Raw genomic sequence first — 15,167 nt, 5'->3', positions numbered from 1 at the left:
GCTTACTGAGGGGTAAGAGTAGAAATGGCTACTACTGGGGTAGATGGTAACTTATGTTGATATGTACTTATTGCCTTGCTGTTTGCAATTTACCACCAAATCTTACAGGACATGTAATTGTTCTACAGCTCCTTGTTGCCCCAGTGATATTACTCCGGCCTTCGTATCTGGGGATACTCTGGAGATTGTTTGGTCTGCTGTGCGAGGTGCAGAAATGTATGAGACCAAGGCAGTTGATGGGACCACTGTCATCCTCTGTAATGACACCGCCACAGTTTGTGCTCTATCTGGCCTTCAGTGTAATAGGCAATACAATGTAACTGTCTTTTCCTACAGTGAAAACAGAGGCAGCAATACCTCATGTGCATCTAAGTATATGAAGACAGGTATGTATATAGTATATATTATTGATGTAATATAAAACATATCATTTTCTATTTTATTATATGTGTGTATGTGTGTATGTGTGTGTATATATATATATATATATATATATATATATATATATATATATATATATATATGTCATATTTTATTATATTATTTTTTATCTGCAGAATAATAATATAGCTAGTTTAAATAACCTTGCAAATCAGCCTATTAAAAAAAAGAAAAAAAACTGAAAATGAAAGCAGTATTAAACCCAAAAGGAAATATTTCATATTATGCAGCTTACAAACTCTTAGATGTGATGGCTCCATTAGTTTTATTCTTTTATTTTTTACCTGGTGGTCCTGCCAGTAAGTCTGTTGTCTTCCAAAAGAACAAGATCTCCTGCACATGTAGCAGTTGCAGGGATTAGACAAGGGGTTGATTTGCTAAGAATTAAAACTGGAGAGTGCAAAATCTGGTGCAGCTCTGCATAGAAACCAATCAGCATCCATTTTTTTCTTTTTTTTGTCAAAACTTAATTGAACAAGCTGAAGTTAGAAGCTGATTGGCTACCATGTACAGCTGCACCAGATCTTGCACTCTGCAGTTTTAGTAAATCAACTCAAACCCTTTAGCACTGACAGGGATGCTTACAACCATCAGCTTTTATTTATTGTAAAGCCTTTATCCAAAAGGAAAAAAAAAAACTGTTTGCTGTAACTGCTCATAAGGTATTAATAGCAATTTGGCTTCAATTTGTTAGTGTATCTAAATCTGCTAGTATATCTAACACTACCCTCCCCCCAGACTATCAATGCTGCTATCCAAAGGTGCCTCCTGGATATGTTCACCTTTCACAACATGTTCAGCGTGTAACATGTTATGAATGCACTGGCCCCTGTGCCCCCCCCCTCACCTTCTCCAAGTGTCTGCTGCCACAATTTAAAAAAGATGCAGCTGTGTGGGGCTCCGCCCACCCGACTGCGTCGCTCCTTCAAAGTCCTCTGTGACCATCCTTTGCAGCTGTCGGCTTGTAGTTTTCAATGAGCTATCATGGCGCTGTGAGCTCTGTGGTAGCTCATTGAGTCTTCCTGTAAGAATTTATAGGCTTCCTCCTCAATGAAGCAGATACACTGACACGTCTGCAGGAGACCTGCATGGCATCAGTGACCTGCTGATCAATGGTGCAATGCTTTACAGGCTCCCAAAACAAAATATAATAAATGCACATTTTTTTACCTGCAAAACAATGTGCATTTATTATTTTTTGCCAAAAGGTGAACTTATTCTTTAAGGACGATTTCTCACTGGTGCACTGTGGATTGGCCACAGCGTTAGGTCACCTGTTTTGCCGCAGTTTCTGAAAGTGCACCAAAGATTCAGCATGCAGGACTTTTGGTGTGCTTTGAGAAAACATGGCAAAAAACGTATGACCTAATAGAAGTCTATGGGACCGCAGCTAAAACCGAGTGTGCAGCACATGAAAATAACGGATTCCCCCTGCAGCCCACCAGTGTGAAACCAGCATAGAGGAAGTGATTACCATGAGGTGGTTTGCCTTGGTTTGTGGATGCATCAGTGATTTAACATACACATGGGGGGTTGTTTACTAAAGGCAAATCCACTTTGCACTACAAGTGCACTGCAAGTGCACTTGGAAGTGCAGTCGCTGTAAATCTGAGGGGAAGATCTGAAATGTGGGGAAGCTCTGCTGATTTTATCGTCCAATCATGTGCAAGCTAAAATACTGTTTTTTATTCTCCTTGTATGTCCCCCTCAGATCTGCAGCGACTGCACTTCCAAGTGCACTTGCAGTGCACTTGTACTACAAAGTGGATTTGCCTTAAAGCAGACAAATGTGTGAATGTTAGTAGCATTAATATAATATTGTATATTGCTATCAGTCCATAAAAGCAGGCACATTGAAAGACTACTGATACCTTTTGTTGGCTATCTGAATAGCTTCTAATAGCAAATTTCAATTACTTCTTAAACTTATGATGGGAAAGTTTACTGGTGTGCATTCTATGTAGTGTCTAGTTTTCATTGTGAAATAATATGTTTTTTTTTTAAATAGTACATATAATAACATGGCAATGATAAAGACAAATGGTTTTTCACTTCTTATATACATTCCTAATTTTTTGGTATTTTACCTACAGTTCTCATTTGATGATGCTGAAAAGGAAGCATCTCCTTATTAGCTGTATGTAAACATTCTAAAAAAAATTCTTACTTTCCTTTCTGTGATAGCTCCATTTACAATCGCTCCGATTCTGCCTGCGATTTCAAATCGCTCAGATGTGAACCTAATAATAACAGTTTGTTCCATGTTTGTGAAGTGTTTTGAATGATGTCATAACTGCTGCCAATTTTATCGACCAAAGCATTCACATTTTATATTCTGACAAAAGGTTCCCTGCAAAATTCCAGAACAAAACATTTAGGGATGGTAAGACTCAAGTTGGTCTTCTCTAAAATGAAAAAAAAAATTGTGAAAAATGAAACAATTTGTTTTTCTTCCAGCTCCATGTAGCCCTGAAATCAAGAATATCACAATGGTTGATGTAAGTAACTTTATAGTTACCTGGGAGCCTAATAACAATGGTGCAGAGTACACAGTGACTGCACGAGGAGAGAATGGATTATGGAACTGCAGCAGCGCAGGCACTTCATGCACACTGGGGAAACTTCCATGTGGATCAATGCATATGGTTCATGTGCTGGCCTCCACTTCTGAAGGAACAAGTCTGCCTAGCTACAGTGTGCCTTTAGAGACAGGTAACTGTTTGTTCTGAAATTCTTCAGGTTCAATAAATTCAATTAAAATATTAGATAATAATACAGCAAAATAAGAGGTTTATAGAGATATTTATGCAATAGTAGCTATGAATATAGCTCATATACTTATCCTGTTATCAATCATAGGTCAACGTACAGTATAAATGGTAATAAAGTCTTAAAAATGAATATAAATTGTGGATTTATACCTACTTGCTCTATTTTAGTATAGATAAATATTGGTGTGAGATAAATTAAAGAGATTGAAGAGGAAATAGATGAATAGAAAAGAAGGAAAGAGAATATAAATGAAGGAGGAACAGGGGAAGCAAATCTACACAAGGAAGAGCTTGTGGACGCTAATATAAGCAATGTTTGGTTTTATATGCATATAAAGGACCTATTAAAGTCTTTTCGAAGAAGGGATTTCCAAATTTTCTTAGATTTATGGGATTTGCCGTGAAGGATGGAAGCAGGTTTTTCATTGGACATATACCACATTATTTTATATTTGTTCTGAAATTCTAATGCTTATTGGTGGGGGTGTAGATAAGGGGGTCTAGGGGGTCCCAATGCCCCAGAATGCCCTGCCTATGTACCCAGTGGCTCTTAACAACAGTGCAAAAGCCAGTAAAATAAAATTAACAGGTGGAGCAATCTAAACTGCAGATGGCACTGCGTATAGAACTGCAGTGATCTACTGGCCCAAGTGACAGAGTGATCTGTGCAGCTGGCCTCTGTGCAGTGCTGTAATGTAACATGCCCAGCCTGCAATGCCACTTAAGTCCAGCCCACCAGGCTCTACTTTTGGCCACTGGATTAGATAATTAATTCTGCCTGGTGCCTGCAACTCTCTTGACCTCTCTTTCAAAGAGAGGTCAAGCCATTAGTATATCGGTAAGTGACTGTGGTTTTCCCTCACTCTGCCTACTGGTGCATATTCACTGACTCTGATTTAGTTGCATTGTCCCATATGTCTGCCTGACACAATTTTGTGTCACTCTTGCAATCTGAGAGAGCTGAACCCCCATTAAAAAAAATTATCTATGGCCCTACTTACTGCTAGTTACAAAAATCTGTTAAGAAACTTCACTATAAAAGTACAGCTGGTATTGTGCGTTGATGTTTTTTTTGCGGGATATGATACAGGTTTAGGTGTAACCTAAATTCACGTGCTGGTACACCCACTGGTTAATGAAACACTAAACACTCACCAGATGGCATGCGACACCCTTTTTAAAAGTTATAAATGCCACACACTATAGTGGAGTTTATTTACTAAAGCTGGAGAGTGCAAAATCAGATTCACTTCTGCATAGAAACCAATCAGCTTCCAGGTTTTCTTACCAAAGCCTAATTTAACAAACTGAAGTTAGAAGCTGATTGGTTTCTATGCAGAAGTGAGCCTGATTTTGCCATCCCCAGCTTTAGTAAATAAACGCCCCAGTCTCTTGTATGTCAAGGACCAGCCCAACTCTTAGTTAGTTACACAGGTTAACTCCACCGCAATGCCATCATATCTCATTCACATATCGACCAAAGGAATATAAATATTCTCATAGTGCAGCATTTATTAAATCAACAGTGAGTGGTAAAAACATATAGATGTGCCCTTAAATTAGAGGTGCCTCAAAAAGGCACCAATACAGCCAGCAATAACTATATATCTCGCTCTGCCACTGTGACACATTCTGGAGCTGATGCACGGTCCAAACACTGAAACTGCATACCGGAAGTTCCACCTCTATGTGTTTCGTCACACTGGTGTCATCAGGAAGATAACCGGTAGCCATATTGTTGAAGTCTTATATACCAGAGGCTGGCTGCTGATAGGCCAATCTCGCTGCCATAATATTTTAACTGTTGTACCAAGAATACACTGATTGGGGGTTAAGAACTAAGAATAAATGACATGCACAATAAGACATTCTGCACGTTGATTGATTCCAAAAATAAAAACCAATACAATGAATGATAAATTCATAGAAAACCCAATTAAAGGTTTATAAGAATAAATAAATATACTCGGGAATAAATTAATATAAAAACCGGTGTGAGATTCCATGCCCATTGCTGGCTTCATTAGTGCCTTTTTGAGGCACCCCTAATGTAAGGGCACATCTATATGTGTTACCACTCACTGCTGATTTATTAAATACTGCACTATGAGCACTTTTTTATTCCTTTGGTCCATATGTGTATGAGATATGACGGCATTGCAGTGGAGTTACTCCATGTGGGCTGGTCCTTGACGTACAAGAAATATAGTGTGGAGTTTAAAATCAAGTGCTTGCTGACCACTTTTAAAAAAGTGGCAATAATGTCAGGATCCCCCCCTTTCAGCAGCTGGCTTAGTCTCTCAGCGTACACTGAGAGTCTGAGACAGCCACTCCCAACCCCTCCACAGCCCAGTGCTTCAGTGAGCGCAGGGGGGGGGGGGGGCAAAGCAGAGAGCGGTGAATGACAGTCACCACACTCTGCTCACAGTGGACCAAGAGATGAGAGACCAGTGGTCATGTGATTGCTCAGTTCTTGGGCTTTGAACCAGCGCGTGACACCTGCAGAATCAGAATGATGCTGAAGCCATATTGGTGAGTATTATGTTTGTTTATTTGCCATGTTTCTCCTTCAAAGTGCTGAGAGAGCACAATATTATCAGATACATTTACAAAAAAATCTTACTCCAATGGGGTTAAGAGTTTCTGCTTTCACTGCTTTGTGGTAAATTTTATTACCTCAGGTCTTAACCACTTCTATGAGGTCAGTGTTACATGCTTGGGTGGTTGCCCATGGTGAGGAATTTGGGGATCCCTTTCCACTCTTGCCTCATGCCCCTTTGTGGAGAAATCCCATTCTGCCCCATTTTTTTGCCTTTGAAGATCCAATGGTCTGGAGGAAATTTGGAATTAAAAAGTTTGGTGATGTCACCACAAATGGGCAGCTGAAGTCTTTTGATGAACTGAAGTCTCTACATCAGTTCTCAAATACCAATTTTTTTCATTATATACAGCTAAGACATGCATACCAAACACTGTTTAAACATGTATGTGTTTCGTTCTCAGTGTCTGCCCTTGAATCCATGTTAAGGGAGGATGATCTGCAAAAGCTCCTATCTACTATCTATAAGTTCCTTTTCCCTGAGACTGTTTGGCTCATGAGTGTGTGTAGAGCTAAGTGGGAGTCCGTGGTCCCTGATTTGGACACAGAAGATTGGGAGGATGTCTGGGATGCACCCTTTACCTGATTAATCTCGGCCCATGACCAACTGATCTACTACAAATTTCTGCATCGTATATACATGACCCCGGCGAAGATAGCTAAAATTTTTGGTTCAGTCACCTCTTTTTGCTGGCATTTTGCTGCAAGGGGGGCTGACTGTATGCATATCTTCTGGGATTGTCCTGATATACAGAAATACTGAAACAATAATTTGATGTGTGTACAGGAGGTGACAACTATCTCTTTAAGTCCCTCTATAAGGCACTGCCTGCTCGGGCTGGTGGATGATTTGGCCCCTACTACAGCTATAGGTACCTTACTTACTCTATTATTTTTTCATGCTAGGAAACGCATAGTTCTGTCCTGGAAGAATTCTACTCCTCCATCGGTAGAGTCCTAGAAGGTTTCAGTGAATAGGGCCCTACCCTTTTATAAAGCCACATTTCTGAACAGGGGGGCACGTCTCAAATTTTTATAAGATCTGGGGCAGATGGATGGCCTCACCTCTCACTGTAACAGACTAGTTTTAAACTTCTGTTAATGTTATCCTTTCTGTTCCATGAGACTTTCTGATATGCACCTCATCACCTCCAACAAGGCAGGTTAGTGGAATTTCAGCAAAATTGCATGGTGGGACACACAAATTATATTCTCTGCAGAGAGTCATGGATCCTCGTGCTTTTGGTTGATTATGGGAGGAGGGGTTTGTGTCTTTTCTGAGAAGGAGATGTGGGCCAGGTTGGCAAGCTTCACAAGCAATGTTCATGTACATGTCCAATGTTATGCACTTCATTTTTATGTACTATTTGTTTTGTTTTAAAAATGTTATTACCTCAATTAACTGCCCCGGAAGATTTTACCCCCTTCCTGACCAGAGCATTTTTTGCGATTAGGCACTGCATCGCTTTAACTGACAATTGCGCGGTATGACAAGTAACGTTTAATTCTTACTATTTTCTTACTATTAATTCTTACTATTTATGTACATCAATAATTATAAAATTAACCTGTACTAAGAGAAAAATGATGGCACTGATTGTTGATCTCCTTTTGATAATTTTATGTGCCTGGATGTCTCTAGCTTTAATGCTACCGAAGTTACTGATGTGGCGCAGGCATGCATAAAAAAGTTAGAATTAAGTAAAAACTCCTAATCAACCTTCTTGTTTTTGCTCAGTGGTTCGTGTATTGCAGCTAGGATAGATTTTAACATTAGGCACAGTAAGTAAGTTTCTACAGGTTGGAAAGAGGTAGCTCTCCCCTGTATGTTTAACCACACTTTAAGGCTAAATTACAAAAGAATTTGAGAATGTTCATACAAAAAAGTGTGTTAAGATTTTATTTATCCAATCATGAAGTAATTAAACAGGTATTTTCCTTTCACAATTGGATAACTGAAGTTAATCTTTACACGTTTTATTGTGTGAACTTTCTAAAATCCTTTAGTAAATCAGCCTTATGCCCCGTACACACAAGCGGAAATTCCGTTGGAAAAATCTTGGATGGTTTTTCCGACTGAATTCTGCTCAAGCTTGGCTTGCATACACGCGGTCACACAAAAGTTCTCTGAACTACGACGAGCTGAGAAAATTAAGTTCAATGCTTCCGCGCATGTGTTGAATTGTTTCCGAGCATGCATGTTTTTTTACGCATCGGAATTGCATACAGACGAACGGAATGGCCGTCAAGAACTTTTTCCGTCGGAAAAATAGAGAACCAGCTCTCAATCTTTTGCTGGTGGAAATTCAGACAGAAAAAATTGGATGGAGCATACACACGGTCGGAATATCCGACCAAAAGCTCCCATCACACTTTTTTTGACGGAAATTCAGACCGTGTGTATGCAGCATTATTGTTATGGTAAGTTCTTATAGGCAACATGAGGCAGCTTTCCCCTTTTTTAGCCACATGTTTCCATCATTACTTGGAATGCATTTACAGTATATATATATATATATATATATATATATATATATATATATAAATATATTCTAAGCCAGGTTAGGACCATGAATACTAACAAATGTTTTGTGTAATGCAGGGCTGCTGTGCTGGACCCCAAATGTTGTCTGCCTACAGGCTCCAGTGATGTTCCTGATCTGTTCCTGATTGAAACCGTTAGATCTTCATGACAACCAATAAACTAGAATTGCTAGCGGGATATGTTAGCAATGACAGTCTACATGTGCCTCTCAGTATAGGTTTCCTTTAGAGGATCTTTTGACATACAAAAGCAGAATTTTATATTCAAACTTCAAACCATACTGTTCCAGCAGCAACATTCCCTATTGGCAATCATGATTGTTTTTTGTAAATATCCAAAATAAGAAATATGATAAAAAAATGTCTATTGTTATTCTAGTCTATGAAATATCACAGGAAATTAAGATATGACATAACTGATTTTAATACATTTTCATTACAGCTCCCTGCTGCCCAGCAAATATAAGCGTAGTGCAAGTCACACAGTCTGTGACAAATGTCAGCTGGTCCATCGCTGTTGGAGCACAGACATATAGCACTATGCTGGAATCACCTAAAGGACAGGCAAAGTGCCACACACTGGAAGACCACTGCCTTCTGGGATGTATCACCTGTGGAACAAGCTACTCAGTGTCCCTAGAAGCAGTTAGTGAAACAGGCCTTGTGTCACAGTGCACATATCATGGGTATTCATCAAGTAAGTCACTTTCCATTAGAAAAAGTGTGCTTTATGCTGTTTATCTGCCTTCTAATTCCAAATTGTCAATGTCATTTGTATAATTGTTGTGCTTAAAGCATATGTCCCTCCTTACTACTACACCTCCTTCCCCCCTAAAATCATGTCACCCATCTATCAGTTGGGAAGCTATAGGGAAAATTGCTGCTGAAATTCTGCTTCCACAGTCACTTCTCTTTCCCTAGCTTGCTATTTAACAATGAAAAAGCAGCAGCATATTAATAAGGTCACCCCTGTGCTTGCCCTCTGCAATACCATGTTAATTGTTTTACATTGAAGCACTGTAAAAATTCTGGTAGGAATTTTATAAAATCAAAAGTATTAAGAACTGAAATATCATTGGATACAAATCAGCTTAGATAAAGAATGCAATGATTTTTTTTAATAGCATTTTAACTCTGTAAAAATGAAAAAAAAAACCCTGTTGACACAAAGATCTGCCCTAATTATGTTAGCGATATGTAAAAAATGTTCGTTTGTTTTTTTTCATTAAAACCTAACTAGAAATATAGGGTTGATTTACTAAAGGCAAATGGACACTTTGCAAAGGGAAGATGCACTTTGCCAACAAAATTGCCCCAGAACTGGGAGAATGTGGTGAAATTTCACTTTGCAATGAATACAAAATAAGGTGCAAGGAAAAAAAAAACTGCATTTTTGCTTGCACATAATTGGATGATGGAAGCAGCAGAGCTTCACCTCATTCACTAAGCATTGGAAAAAATTTCCTGGCACCTTCCCTTATAAAGTGAACAGCCCATTTGTTTTTAGAAAATCAGCCCTATTGTGTTTTTGGTAGTTATTGCCCTGGAGTTCTGCTTTACGGTGCAGAAACTGACTTTTTAAAAACTAGTGAGTCAATGGTTATATATAAAGAGGAAAGCTGTATTATTTTTCTCTGGTTTTCCTCCTTGAAATAATGATGCACTTGTTAAATTCCTGAGATACCAGGAAAACTGGTAATAGGAGTTGTCAAGCTTTGTTACTATGAAAACAATAGGCCAGTAGTAGACTCAACTTCCTTCTGGACCTAGAGAATATTTAATTTTTGTTTATTAATTGTGAATACACTATAAACATAGCATGAACGTAAAATATTCAATTCTCAATCTGATTTTTTGAAATTTGTAGACTAAGTGGTGTATTTGTGTTCTAGGTGCTTGCTGTCCATCTGGAGTCAAGCTATACCGGCTGTCAAACAGTGGAATCCGTGTAACATGGCGGGTTTCACCTGGACCTGAAAACTACACTGTCAATATATATGGATCTAAAGGAAATTTTACCTGCAATCCATTAACCGGTGTCAGCTACTGTGATGTCACAGAGATACTATGTGGGGATGTATATACTGTGGTTGTGTCTCCTGTCAGTGGTGGAGATACCCAAATATCTTTCTGCCCCAAAAAAATATATTCTGGTAGGAATTTTTTTTAATCAAAAGTATTAAGAACTGAAATATCTTTGGATACAAATCAGTTTAGATAAAGAATGCATTTTTTTTCCCCAGCCTTTTAACTCTGTCTTTTAACCTCTTACAGACCGCCCGCCGTCGTTTTACGTCGCTAATTTGAAGAGGAATATCCTTGTTATGACAGCAGCTAGCTGCCATAACCCTGGTATCCTCTTCTTCAGCGGGCGGTCTGCTTTCAGATAAAAGTGGTCTCTGCGGTGGATTCGCATCGAGATTACTTTCATGGGCGGCGGGAGAGGGGGTCCCCCCTCCCGCCATGCTCTGGTGCCCTCTGCCGCTTACCGGAGCCCTCGGTAGTGGCAATCGGGTTCTTCTCCCTGTTAGGCATGGAGCCGAGTGAGGGGAAGATGGCCCCCACCCTTCTCCATATCATATCAAAATGTCACTTCTGCTCATAGCTCTTAAATGACATTTAATTTTTTTTTTATTGCATTTTAGTGTAAATATGAGATCTGAGGTCTTTTTGACCCCAGATCTCATATTTAAGAGGTCCTGTGATGCTTTTTGTTCTATTACAAGGGATGTTTACATTCCTTGTAATAGGAATAAAAGTGACACTTTTTTAAAGAACAGTGTAAACATTGAAAAATAAAAGGTAAAATAAATAAGAAAAAAATATTTTTTTTTAACACACCCCGCCCACCAAGCTCGCGTGCAGAAGTGAACGCATATGTGAGTAGCGCCCGCATATGAAAGGTGTGATGTGAGGTATCGCTGCGATCGTTAGAGCAAGAGCAATAATTCTAGTTCTAGACCTCCTCTGTAACTCAAAACATGCAACCTGTAGAATTTTTTAAGGGTAAAAGTTTGTTGCCATTCCACGAGCGGGCGCAATTTCGAAGTGTGACATTTTGGGTATCAATCTACTCGGCATAACATTATCTTTCACAATATAAAAAAAAGTGGGCTAACTTTACTGTTGTTTTATTTTTTAATTCAAAAAAGTGTATTTTTTCAAAAAAAGTGCACTTGTAAGACCGCTGCGCAAATATGGTGTGACAGAAAGTATTGCAATGACTGCCATTTTATTCTCTAGGGTGTTAGGAAAAAAAAATGTAATGTTTGGGGGTTCTAAGTAATTTTTTAGCAAAAAAAAATGTTTTTATCTTTTAAAAGCAACTTTTAAACACCCAATCTCAGAAAGAGGCTCGGTCCTTAAGTGGTTAAGAGAATTCCACAAGAATCATGAATCATTTATTGTTGATACAGTTCTTAGTAAAGGAAACCTTTTTTAGGTTACTTAAGAATTAAAGTGGTTCTAAAAGTTGAAGGTGTTTTTACCTTCATGCATTTCTATGCGAGCACGCACGAGTGCCCTCATAGCAAAAGGCTTTCTATAGGGCACTCGCAGGGGAGAAGGAGCCCGGAGCTTTAGTAGGGGACCCGAAAAGAGGAAGATCGGGGCTGTTCTGTGCAAAAAATTGCACAGAGCAGGTAAGTATAAGATGTTTGTTATTTTTTTTTTTTAATTTAACCTTCAATATCACTTTAAAGACAGAACCTTGTCTCATCTGTGTAATAGAATAGAACGTACCTCTGAGTTTAAAGTGGTAGTAAACTTAAACTAAATTTTAATATTTAAAAAAAACATTCATCCTAAAATAAATAAATAAATGAAATAATTCCTGCCCCTGCAGGTTTAAGTCATAATGTACTAGTATGCAGTGCATACTAGTACATTATGACAGACTTACCTGTCAAATGGAGAAAGAAAATGTGAATTCTCCCAAGGGAAACTATATAAAAACCTGACAGGGATTTCAAATCTGCCCCACTCTGTCTTCCCCACTTCTCCCCCCCAAAAAGTTTGGGCTTTAAATGCACTGTAAACATTCAGTAATACAACAAACAGGTTGATATCGCTATACATCTTTGAAAGCATATTTTATGTGTTTTTATTTGATGTACAGTACCTTAGCAGTCAATAAAAAGTTCAGTTAGAAAAAGCTTAAATTGAGACTAAACTCAATTTTTTAACATCAATTGTTCTAAAATATTAAGTATACAATGCATGGCACTGTTTTTTTTTAACTCTCTTACTGTTGTTTTCAGTCTTTTTTTGTTGTTGTCCTGTGCACACTCCCCATCCCTAACTGATGTACCTCACTGCTGCTAGTGTAGAGCGAGCAGTGCCGTCATTTCTGGTCACATGATCCGCTATGTGTACTACAACTCCCAAAAAGCTCAATATGTCTGCAGGTAGATGTGTAGGGCAGGAACGGGTGGCTACATTCATATATACAAAGGGGGCATGGAGAACAAACAGCCAACCTAGAACAGGAAGTCTGAGAACAGCAGGAAAACAATTGTGAGATGTTATCATTCTGAGATTGCGCCACTCAAAGTAGAGGTGAAATCATAACCCTGTATCCCAGAACATGGAATGCTATTTTTCATTTATTCACCTGGGCTGGTCGGGAGTAGCGGGGATCCTTTCCTCTTTGCATCATTCTAAGTTGGTTAACTTTTGTTTTGCGCTTCTCATCATAGATGTAAATACCTTATGCATTTGTGTAGATTATATTTTTATGAACAGAAATATCTATCTGCAATAAAAAAAAAGGGGTTAACAATAAATTCATTACTTGAATTTACTGCTGTAATTATTTATTTGAACACATACATATATGAAGAGGTTGTAAAGTAATTTTTTTTTTAACAGAAAAAAAAAAAAAAGATGTTATCCTTACCTGCTCTGTGCAAGGTTATTGCATAGAGCAGCCCCTAACCTCCTCTTTTGGGGTCCACCAGTGGTGCTCTCTGCTCTACCTCTTCTGTGTGTGCAACCATAGGAAGCAGCTTCTTATAGGAGTACACGTACATGAGCACTTCCGAGCTGGGCTGTGTGTGTTCATAGGCACACACAGTGCAGCTTAGTCCCAACCCCCTGCTCCCTTCTCACAGGATTTGACTGACAGCGGTAGGAGCAAATGGTTCCTGCTGCTCTCAGCCAAGCTTGTGAGAGCAGGGAGAGAAGACAGAAGACCTGAAGACTGGCACAGTGCTGGATTGATGTAGGACTCAGGTAAGTATTTAGAAAAGGGGGAGAGGAACACTGCCTTGAATGTATAGAATGCATTAAGGTAAAAAAAAACAAAAACAAACCTTCTGACTTTAAAACACTTTAACTTAGATTTTTTTATTTTATTTTATTTCAGTGACATGCTCTGGAAGTTCTCTAGGAATGGGTAAGACATAGATGATTTATCATATTTCTACACTGTATAAAATAGATTTCACTTATTCTGTCTACTTTATAGAAATAAATTAAAGCAGGCTGTTCACTCATGTTCACTTGCATACTTGATATTAAAAAGTAGTTGAAAAGGTAAACTTTCACAGCAATATTTATAGCCATTTACATTGACTGACTTAGAGTATGCTCAAACACAGAACAAGCAGCTCACAACCCATACAAAGCACTATAAGCACTTCTTTGGTATGCTGTATGCTTTTTCAGGGCTATATGACCACAAAGCTTCCTTCTGTGCTTAATAAGGAGCTAAGAATTTTAGTTTTTTTACAAGTAGTAAGGCTTATAGATATACTGTACGTTCCTAAAGGGATATATCAGTATGTATTTCTGCTGCACTATATGTGGCCTCGTGGAGAGAGCTCCTTGGCATCTGGTAAAAAAATGTTTTTTATTTTTTTTTTAACTAAATTTGGTTGCACTGTCAGTCATTGTGCAGTTCCCTACATAGAATGGTGTTGGTGGCATGAGCATCATTAATATCCAGTGTTTTTGTACCCTAATATTTCAGTTGATTGAGCCCTGGATCACACTGATGCGATTTGGCGGCAATGGCACAAATTGGTGGCAATTGCCGGCAATGGCACCGTCCGAATCGGTGCGATGCCGCGCAGATTCCCAAAAGTAGTTTCTGTACTACTTTTGGAGATTTCGGGATGCGATTTCCATTGACATCTGTGCAGAAACCCACACAAATGTCTCTTAAATCGCCCCCGAAATCAGGACTGACATGCGGTAATGAAATCATGCAAGTTCAGCTGAACTCGCACAATTTCATTCCCGCAGTCAGTGTGAACCAGGGCTTAATCATCATCATCATTTTCTTTTATTTGGTATGTAATCACATCAATTTAAGGTTATCACTATATGTAGAAAAGCGATGAACCTATGATTGTTCTGTATTTACTCAAAAAAAGAAAATCACCTACAACTAATGACATATTTAGCTTTTTCTTTCACTGTAGTTTCTTTAGCAATTGATTTAACAAGTATTCCAACTGTTCATTTTGCAGTGATCTATAGAGGAAAAAGAAGCGTGACTTAACGTGGGAATCCTCCTATTTTCAGTAAGGTAAAAAATGTTAGATAATATTGCATACTAATTAAGCTGACAGGACCTTACATATTAAAACCATACTTTATAAAAAATATGCATATGACAGAATCCATTCATTAAGGCTCCTGCTGCAAAAAAAAAAAAAAAAAAAAAAAACATGCCAAACAAGGAAAAGGATACAATTAGGACCAGTTAATGAATTATTATCAAAATTCAGCAATTATAACTGGCAACAAACTGTTTAAGTAATTTCTGTTCCTTTCAATTGAAGCATATATGCATTGCTCAGTTTAAT

General features: G+C 38.4%; 1 protein-coding gene across 1 annotated transcript in view; it reads left to right on the top strand.

Annotated features, from left to right (window-relative positions):
- The window catches only part of LOC141103399 (fibronectin type III domain-containing protein 7-like), a 58,326-nt gene that overhangs the window by 39,280 nt on the left and 3,879 nt on the right, over window positions 1-15,167 (top strand). Inside the window, exons 8-13 of the mRNA XM_073592931.1 lie at window positions 129-386; window positions 2,899-3,153; window positions 8,798-9,052; window positions 10,248-10,508; window positions 13,721-13,750; window positions 14,829-14,887. Of these exons, the coding sequence (XP_073449032.1) occupies window positions 129-386; window positions 2,899-3,153; window positions 8,798-9,052; window positions 10,248-10,508; window positions 13,721-13,750; window positions 14,829-14,860 (1,091 nt within the window). The 3' untranslated portion in view covers window positions 14,861-14,887. The remainder of the gene's footprint in view (window positions 1-128; window positions 387-2,898; window positions 3,154-8,797; window positions 9,053-10,247; window positions 10,509-13,720; window positions 13,751-14,828; window positions 14,888-15,167) is intronic.

Source organism: Aquarana catesbeiana, linkage group LG07 (assembly GCF_042186555.1).
Source record: "Aquarana catesbeiana isolate 2022-GZ linkage group LG07, ASM4218655v1, whole genome shotgun sequence".
Taxonomy (NCBI): domain Eukaryota; kingdom Metazoa; phylum Chordata; class Amphibia; order Anura; family Ranidae; genus Aquarana; species Aquarana catesbeiana.
This window is presented reverse-complemented; position numbering and strand designations above follow the sequence as displayed.